The 10,194-nt window shown below is 39.3% G+C and overlaps 1 protein-coding gene across 2 annotated transcripts; it reads left to right on the forward strand.

Moving 5' to 3' along the window:
* Window positions 1-68: 68 nt before the first annotated feature.
* On the forward strand, window positions 69-8,815 carry LOC102289120 (periphilin-1). 2 transcript variants are annotated; one of them, XM_042224703.1, is made up of 7 exons: window positions 69-435; window positions 1,204-1,287; window positions 1,383-1,486; window positions 1,584-1,801; window positions 3,589-3,659; window positions 5,035-5,178; window positions 5,944-8,815. In XM_042224703.1, the coding sequence occupies exons 1-7, from the start codon at window positions 397-399 to the stop codon at window positions 6,124-6,126; spliced, it is 843 nt and encodes a 280-aa protein (XP_042080637.1). In that variant the 5' UTR covers window positions 69-396; the 3' UTR covers window positions 6,127-8,815. The 2 variants fall into 2 exon arrangements, with proteins under 2 accessions (XP_042080637.1, XP_005931789.1); XM_005931727.3 differs by having other exon boundaries at window positions 72-435; window positions 3,589-3,647; window positions 5,944-8,811.
* The last annotated feature ends 1,379 nt before the right edge of the window (window positions 8,816-10,194 follow it).

Here is a 10,194-nt window from a genome sequence, read left to right on the forward strand (position 1 = left end):
GCCTGCGTGGTTTCAGGAGAAACGCCCGATTTTCTTTCTTTTTTTTTTTCTTCTGTTTTTGATAAGCCTATGCGACCGTAGGCTCAACCTGATTGGGTCATTTTACAAAAAGGAAGTGAAAACATGTTGCGCTTTTCCGAGCACGATTAACTATAGGCACGCAGGATATTTGTGGACAATGTGAAATAAGTAACTGCACGCTAAACCCTTTTTACCAGCTGCAGGCCAGCTCTTACAGCGTGCGAGAGCTGGAAATGCAAAAGGTTCACTTGACATATGGACACTCGGGATTCATTTGAGAGCTCAGACGCCGCTTCCTGGTTTGTTGGACGCAAAGAGAAATAAAAGTCCGCGTGTCATTCATAAAGATAAGCCAGACTCTGCAGAGGGGCAGAAATGGATCAAGCACGACCCCAAACCACACAGGAAAGCAAGGTAAAAGAAACAAACGTGCAAAAACCCCTCGGAATTATGAGTTACAAACTGTAAGCTGTCAAAATGCACTTCTTGTGCGCATGCTTTGAGTGTCGTAGACTCGACTGACCTTTCCTTTTTTTATTTCCAATCATTTCCAATAAGAATAAAGGAATCAAAATGTCAGGAAATGACACAAGCAGTACTGCTGCGATATCTGAAAAACTCCAAATATAACAGGAAGGAAGACTCGTTTGTAAGCACAGGGGGCACTATTTAAAATCTTGTTAATTTTCCAGAAAGCCAGTGATACAAATAAGCGTCAATATTTTATTTCACCTACAAGAGTCTTTTCCCCCCTTAAATGTGTGAAATGTTATGCTTTTGATTGAATGTGGTATAGCAAGGTTTTCCTGTCCTGATCTCAGAACTCCAAAAACGAAATCGAAAGTGTTCCGGATAGATGACATTGTGTTTAAAGCTCCGCGTGGAGATACTTAATCCATTACTATTACTTCTTCTTAGGGAGTGGCATAAGTACGTTTGTTACTAATAATAATAATTATCATTATTATAATCAACTTGTTTGTCCACTTAGAAAATTTAGTCACGTCAATCTCATTTTAGTATATAGATTTAATTTTAGTTAAAATGCTGCAAATATAAGAAGCTTAAATGTCAAATATTTAGGAATTTATTATTTCCCAGACTAATTCATCTCTTATAAAATCATGTCCTACTTTTATGTAACACCCTTATAACTGTGATTAACTGTGATGCTGTCTTCAGGGGTCAGTGTCACAGCGGTACAAGGAACACAGTGATGACTCCACTGACAAGAGGGCTACCGACAACACTGTGTCTCTGGCTAAGGTACATCGTGTTTAATAACAAAAACCAAAAAGCTTTATAGATTGTTCTTGTAAAACACCAGATTGTGATGACTTGGGTAACCCCTGTCAATTCAGGATGAGAAGAGGGCGATCAGAAGAGTGCGAAGTCCATCCAGACCGAGGGCATGGTTGTCCACTTCTTACAAACCAAAGTTTGCAGGGCGGTTCCACAAGCCTCGGTAAGAATGCCTAGGTGGGAACTGGGAGTACTGATACCTAGCCTGAGAATCATTTTGTCTGCTCTGACATCTTTTTTTAACCCCCTAAATGATGCAGTTTTACAAGGGATGACCATGCATTCCACAAAGCCGGCTTTGGCACCCAGCGGCACCACCACACGAGCCACTGGGCTTACGTCCACCGGAGAGATCACTTCCATTCTAAACTTCACCACATTCCACTGAAGGAAAGGGTCAGGCTGAAGGAGCGGGAGAAGGAGAAGTACAAGCGGAGAGACAGCACTGAAGGAAGCTCATCTCCAAAGCAAGAAAACAGTAAGTTCTACAGAAGAGGTCTGTGATAATACAGACGGTTATAGCACACAAACACACTGCCTTTGTTTTATTTAAACAGTTACACAGACATAAAGTCAGGACTTGTGCAAGGTGGTTATTACATGTGAAGGTCATAAAAAATATACGTGAGGCCCATAAAGACATGTCTTAAAGACTTTGGCGTGGAACAAATTCAACTGTTATTAATAATTCAGCTTCCAATATTCTTCTTGCTTGATTTCCATATGATGGAAATCTTAAACAAAAGCATTTTTTTTTTTTACATCTTTAAACTTTAAACTTTAGTTTGTGACTATCAGAAGGTGCGCATTAAATAACACTGATGTTAAAATACAGTGTAAGCTATGAAAGTCTGAAGTCATTACTATTTAATGTTCAAACAATCATGTTTGAAATATTGCAAACCACATGGTGTTAAGCTGTATGGATTTATTTGGAGATACTGTGGCTAATTGGGACAAAATTCTTGTAGTCAAGTGGAAAATCGCAGTCGAGGAATATGACGTCAGCAATCAGATATCTTTAGATGTCAGCTTTCTTTATGGCCACACCATTTATTTTCAGCACCGTCAGTGGGAGAACAGGCTCTTTTGTACTTGTAAATAGTGGTCAGGCACATGGCAGAGGTAGAAAAACACTACAAACCACTCGATGAAACAAATAACCCTCTGACACAACGAGAAATCAAGCGCTGTAAACATGAAAAAGATGTCACTGTCATTGCCTTCACCTCCTGGATTTCTTATCATGTTCACACATAATCCACAGTGTACTGCACAAGCTGTACACGTCCCTCTTTGCACTATAAAATAACCACTGGGTGGCAGTATAGGCAAGCAGAGGCAGACGCACATATTCAGAAGCACTTTGCATTACAAATATTTGGAGGGCATTTGCTCATTGTGTATCTGCTGGTTGGTAGGTAGTCACACTCTGGTAGCAACAAACCAACGTTACATAATGCTGATAACTAAGGAACTTTTATTGGACTCAATAGATGGATTATGTCATATGGCCTGCTGACAGTGTAACTGTGTGATTTAGTTAGTCAGATAGAACAGATTAATTACTTACTTCATCATTTTGTGACATAGGAAGTAAATGGCAGAGGTTTAAAATATCTTGTGGTCATGTTCCGCTCAGTTTTAACACTAACTGTGAAGTCCACGTTTCCTGTTTTGTTGTTAGTATAAAGCGGTATGCTTTGTTTCTGTTTAACGGGTGAGCTACTGTATGTTTTTATTTTGCACGCAGGCATTGTATCTGCGCGCACACTGCAGCACTGTGGAGGTGTGTGTTTGTGTATGTGTGAGTACTGAACAGGTTTTTTTTGTTTTGTTTTGTTAGTGTGTGTGTGTGCGCGCCTGAGTGATGGTGCGATGATGGTGACTCATCGCTGATTTGTGTGTATATATGAGTGCGAGAGAGAGGAAAAAGAGAGGGAGCGACTAGCCAGCGGTATATAATGAGCCATGACAAAGCTATTGCCTCACATAGGGACGCTGCAGCCAAACAATGCAGTCCAAAATCACATAAATGTCAGCAGATTCTGCCAAAACTTTCTCTGATTCCAGATCCTGATACTTAGAACAAAAAAAACAAAACAAAGCAGAAGGAGGCATAAGAATAGCGTAAATGACGACTAAAAGATAGGGTACTCTGGGAATAGGAAAAAAAGGGGGCCCGATTTGGTATAAGATAGTGGACATAACATTTCTTTCCCCCTTCTGTTCTGTGTTGACCTCGTGTTTTTTCTGTTTTTCCAGCTACTAGACCTTTCACTTCAAGGTCCTCCTCCAGCAGAGACAAGGACATGCAGTTCACCGTAAGTTCACCTGTAAGAATGGTGCTCTGCTATATATATATATATATATATATATATATATATATATATATATATATAAAACTATTGCCACACTTACTTAATTTGTCTTTTTAAAGACTATTAATTAGCAACTGGACCAATAATGTGAAATAACTGTTGCTACCATCTCAAATGTAAGAGACAAAAATTAGTATTTAAAAGCGTTTTCTTGTGTTGTTTTACATTGTGAAGCGCTTGCTATTCAGTTTTTTAATATTTTGTATGTCGATTGAGTTATTACAGTCAAAACTGGCAGCTTAGTTGATAATAATGATCAATCAATAGATTAAGCCATAGTGTGAATCTTTGGTTTTCTGTCATGTGTTTGTTGCAAATAAGGGCTTCCACTTGCAGCTCTTTTCATCGTCATATTATCTGCACACCGTTTTCCTCATTAATCTCCTGCTCTACAATGCCAGAAAGAGCTGAAAAATGCACATTTTCGAAGTAAAGAGCAAGATTCCCCCCTGCCCCTGTTTATCGATCAATTAAAGTAGTAACATGTGGGTGTCTGGGTAGATGGTGTGTTTGTTTGCTCATCCAACGTGAGCTCAGGGCGTAGACTCAAATGCAGAAAGCCCAGGTGCTGCAGAAAGGCCTGAAATCAAATAGTCGCATAAATCTCTTGGCTGACCTAAGCACAGCATGGAGCAGAGCAGCACATGATGAATCACAGCTGGTTGCTGCTGCAGTGAAGTTGAAGTGAAAAGGGAAGAGGTGGAAATGTTGGTGTTTATAGACCTGTAGTTTGGGGTCACCACTTTGTAAGACTTCCGGTTAGAGGCTGTTGTTCTCTCTCTAGTGCAAGTTTCTTTGTAGATTCTTTTTTTAAATTCACGTTAACAGCTAATTAAGTAAAAAGCCATATACACTTGTTATGATTGAGTTTCTATCATTATATTGTCTTTTATTTATTTTTTTTGGGTTGGGTGGGGAAGAAGAGCTGGGCATCACCAGAGAGACCTTTTAAAGCAACATTTAAAAAGTTACCCAACAGTCACTTGAAGTTTTGCTCTTCACTGCGTCTTTTTCTGCGGGTTGTTTAATTGTGAGTACAAGTGTGGCCATTACTGAACTGCACTTCTTTGTTGTGTATTTCTGCCCCTGAACTCAGTCAGAAGAGTTGACAAATGAAGAATTTGCTTGCCTCTGTGTTAAAGGTTAACATGTGGCGCTACGCTTTATTATCTACCGGTCATAAGCAGCTCGTTCATCATCAGTGTTTGCTTCCATGTCATTGGCTAACTATCTGAATACTACAGCCCAACTGCTGCCTCTAATTTTCTTGTTTTTCTTCCCTTTGCTTTCTTTCTTTCTCCCTTTTTTTTTTAAATTTCTGATTCGCCAGAGCAACAGGAATCAAAGCAGGGAGAGAGATCACAAGGGGACAAAAAGCAAAGAACGAAGCGGAGAGAGGGAGCTCCCTTCAACTGTGAGCCAGACGGCGGCACGAGACAGAGCCATCCAACAGAAGAGGAAAGAGATAGATGAGGTGGATGGGGTGCCCTTACACTCACACACACATGCACATTCACACGCACATACACGTGTTGGGAGAAGGGGTAGCTATAAACAGAAAAGTAAAGATAAGAAAAGCCGGGATTAGAGCGAGAGTGACGGAGGGAAGATCTGAGGAAAGCGCCAGGAGACGTGAGACAAGGAAAAAAGATTTGTTTGTTGTAGTATAAACATTAGATTTGAAATGCAGAGCCAGAGGCAACATGAGTCTCATTACTGGCTTCTCTTTGCCAGGCCTGACAAAGAAGGTTTTATTCACTATTTTACATGAGAGATGGTGTTATTCTTTCTCGTTATTCTTATTTTTATTTCTCTAATTGATCCTCAATGTAAAGTGAGGCCGGCTCACCTGTATCACAGGCAACGTGCTTTAATGCCGCCTTCAATGTGACAGACGTCACTTGAGGTTCTGCTTATCTGTGTTTGTATGAGAGAGTGTACGTGTGCTTCCACCCACTTGACGGAAAAGATGGCCTCTTGCTTTTCATATCTCCATGGTTGCAGGATTATAGAGGCACTGCAAGAAAAAAACAGTCTGGCAACAGGTAGCTGATGCAAAAATGTCCACAGAAATCCGTACGCACACGTGTGCGCACATATAATTTGTGAGCAGTCAGCGTGCGAGCATTTCGGTGGAATAATCCATTCAGTGTAATTGAAAATGCACTCTTCCTTTCCTCCAACAATCCCACTTTGTCCCCCTCTTTGTCCTAAAACCATGATTGCATTTGTCTTTCAGGTGTACTATCAGGAGTGTGAAATGTTTGGCTTTGTAGTAAAGATGCTGATTAAAAAGGATCCATCTCTGGAGCGTCCCATCCAGTCCTCTTTACAGCAGAACCTCCGGGACATCGGCAAACGCTGCGTAGAAGCAATGGAGAAATTTATCGAGGACTACGACTCCAGGGAGCTGTCACACTGATCAGACACGCCATGCTGCCTGTGTTCTTAGTCTTTTAAAGTGCTGAGAACTTGATTTGATTTATTGCTGCTTTTGTTTTCTTATTTGTAATAATCTTGTGCATTGCTGTCTGCTGCTTGGATAATAGTCCCCTCTGTCTACAGTGTAATTCTGAACACTGGTGAAAACGTTTTAATTATGCTTGTTATTTTGAAAATGTGCTGGTGATGATGACGATGCACTGGTTGTATTGCTTTAAAAGGTCTCATATAGACTGAAATATATTTTGACATAATTTATTTTTGCTTGCAATAAATTTGTTTACAGCATTTTAAACATTATGTGGTCCAAAAATATGCTCAGTGATGTGTTCATGGCTATATAGATCACTTCAGGTCACAGCAGGAAATACATTAATAGGTCAGTAGGTGACTTGGACACACACTATTGTTTATGGTTTCAACACCTGTAGATTCTGTGATATTTGATATAGACCAGTGTTGCTCGTCTTACAGCCTGAAACACGGCCCCTCTGCCGATCATTGTTTAGTGTACTAAATTGTGTGAAGAGGTTCAAGCTATGGATGTGTGAAAAAGAAAATAGACCCTCATTCAGTTCTAAGGTTTTACATATCAGGACATAATAATAATAAAAAGCACCACCTAGTTTTTACCAGTTTCTAAAATTATTTAAATTTAACCTCAGAAAAATAACACATGACATAATAAACCATGTTATTATTTATTTAACAAAAATTAACACAGAATCCAGAAGCGGTGAGTGAAAACCTGTGTGTACCATGTAATTCAGTAGTGTGTACAACCAACTTTATTAACAATAATCTGAATCTTGTTCTCTGTGACTTTGTTCAGTCTCTTATGTTGTCATGAACACTTTTTGTCCCACTCTTCGTTATAGGGTCGCTTCAGTTGATTGAGTTTCGAGGGCTGTTTTTTATATGCAGCTCTCTTAATGTCCCACCAGAGTATTTCAATCAGGTTAGATCATTGTCTTATTGCATCACCGAAGTTGGAGCAATCTTTTGCTGTCAGACCGATGGTCTCACATTTGACTCTAGAGTACTTTGCTATTGAATGAGTTCATGGTGGACTCAGTGACTGCAAGGTTCCCACATCACGTGGCTGCAAAACAAGCTCAAATCATCACCCCTCCATCTCTGTGCCTCGAAGGTGATACGCTGCATTTGACTTTCACCAAGTATGGTGCTGTGCATTTTGGCTAACCATCTTCACTTTGGTCTTGGTCATTTGTTCCACAGGTCTTGTGGTTTGTTCACATGCAACTTTACAAATCTAGAGCTTAGATTTCTTTAAATTACTTTTTGACCTTTATTAAATAGCACAGTGACGAGAGAGAGTGTGGGGGGAAGACATGTAGCAAGCATTCAGTCATTGCTGCACTCATATGGTCACCTGCTTCTGAGCTAAACTGTTGCCTCTCCTTTTTTATTTTTAAAGAAGTCTATTTCTACTGGCAACCTTTCTGAATGAGCCAAGCTTCAGACTTTTTTTTTTTTTTTTTAAATTGTACTGTCATGAACTTTAATATTTAACAAGCTACCTGAGGTCTGAGATGTAGGTCTTGGGTTTGTTGTCATCTTTCTGATCTTTGGGTGAATTTGTTGGGAGATTCACTTGCGGGAAGACTGGCAACTCACTTGAATGTTTCCACTTTTAAAACTCCTTCTCCATGTGTACACACCTGAATGCTCCAGACTTGCAAACTGCCAAAATATCTGCTTTTATAGAAGCGCTCACACTGATTAGCACACTGGCTGATGATCAGCTAATCAGCTGCATCTGATGAGCAGCACTGGCTCCTGCTTAAACTGGAAGCAGCGAGGGTATAATTTATATTTTACAGAATACTTCTTCACTACTTTGGTTTTGTTAAACAATGTTTCAGCATAATATGGTTGTATTTACCTATGTAAAACATTAAGAGTTAAAGGAAGATGTATTTTCTTTTTATCGTGACTGTATATTTGATGTAATCAAAGTATTCAAACCATTTCCAACTCAATTATAGTTGTAGCTACTAAAATTCATATACTAAATCTTATAGGTCTATTGTAAAAAAACGAATGTAGTTAATAGGCCAAATTTCAGACCTTTTTATGTTAGAAATTTATTTTTTTTGTTTATTAACTGGTCCTTGTTATATTGCTGAAGTGGCCAGTGTCAAAGTATTTCTGATTTACTCTGTGACTCGAACACTGACACAGCTCAGGCTGGATTATCACTGAAGTATTGATATTCATTTAAATGTGACCAGTGACAAGAAACTGCAGCACAATAATGCAAGAGATACATTTTAACTTTTTTCCAGGCGCTAGTGTAACAGGATTAACTGTAAAATGTCGAGCTCTATATAAAGTCTTGAGTCACCCTGTTTTTGGGTTTTTTTTTGGTTTTTTAGACTTTGTACAGTTCTAAGATGCCTGAAAGTCAAACTTTTGTGCTTGAGTCATGAATGAGTCATGGATCAGTGGCATAACAAACAAATAAATGAAAGAAATTCCTTTAAAAATGGTCAAGTACAAGAACTGGACTGAAGATAAAGTAGCCAATATTTAAAAAAAATATGAAAGACCTTAAGAAAGCTTGGAGAACTCTTGCTCAATACCATTTCAAAAATGAAAAGAAATTCTGGCTCCTTGAAAGCAAAATATAGAGAAATGAAAGGAGGCCCCAAACTGCACAGTACTGTAGACTGAACCAAAACATTATAACCACTCAGCTCAAGTCATTACCTGGTTATAACGGCGCATTTGAAGGTCTGGAATATATTAGAAGGTAAATGAATGCTCGGTTCTCGTAGTTAACCTGTTGGATGTGCGAGAAATAAGACAGTGAACTTCTCATTTTCAGACTCCTCCCGGACTGTCGGGTCAGGACACTTGACCTGCTGTGGAAAGGCTTGTGGTGGTTATTATCTGACTGACAGTAACACTGCTGTGGAAGACACTTGATGGAACGTTTATTCAGCAGAGCTTTCCTTGCAAGGAAAGTTACTTTTTCTTTAGGAATGGTAGAATGGCTTAGTGAAACATCCTCCGAACTCAAAACCACTTTAACCAAAAAAAAATATTCCTGGTTGTTCATTGACATACACTTTATTTTCAGTATGAGACAACAACAACAAATTAACATGCAAGCCTCCCTATCTCTACATCATGTTATACAAATAATGGTTCTTTAGTTACAAAATATATAAATATTTAAGACCATATGTACAGGACATTTACATTACTACATCCATTATTAAAGTTTATTACTATATATACATCTAGTAGGTATTATTCTTTAATATTCTTATAGTTATTATTTGTGTTATCATTATTATTGTTAGTGTTATTAGTGGTAGTATTAATCAACTATAGGTAACTCTCAAAAAAACCAAAACAAAGCATGTTGCAGAAGAGAAAACGGGACCATACCTGACGTTACTGTGCCTGAATGGTCAAGGAGCAGAGGCTGTCTGGCGCTCTGTCCTTGGTGAAGCAATGGAGAGCCGGCTATGCAGAGCACAAGGTTTAAAAGACTATTTGTACAAGGTGATAACGGGGCTAGCGAGCCAACACTATATTCCAGCAGCATTTGGATTCCACTGAGGTAAACAATGACACAGCTTGGAATCTAGCACGTAGCTTGCACTATCCCAATACAATTTCTCGTTTGTCCACACAGAATAAGTTTACTGCCCAGGGCTTGGATCACTGAGCGGCGACGTGAACAGTCATGTCACTGTAATTTGACCACTGGCCTTTTCCAGCTGGAATAGTTCAATCTCTCTGTAACATGGGGTTCACGCACAGACACGCACACATGCCATGTTATTTTACCTTGACCACAGTTTTTGTAGTTGTCAAATTCTTCAGTGCTTCCCGGTACCATCAGTTGATCTCCATCAGTGTAAACACTCCCGTTGTGTAAGCCAGCTGAGCTTCCTCTTAGGATTAGATCATTCTGTGTAGGTGTACACAAACACTACATGGTGTAGAGTTGTGTAAGCTCACAAGCACAAAAAATAGGCCTTTTTTTCCCTCTTCAACCCCACCACTCACA

Source organism: Haplochromis burtoni, unplaced genomic scaffold, assembly GCF_018398535.1.
Source record: "Haplochromis burtoni strain Fernald_Lab_line unplaced genomic scaffold, NCSU_Asbu1 Contig_146, whole genome shotgun sequence".
Lineage (NCBI taxonomy): Eukaryota > Metazoa > Chordata > Actinopteri > Cichliformes > Cichlidae > Haplochromis > Haplochromis burtoni.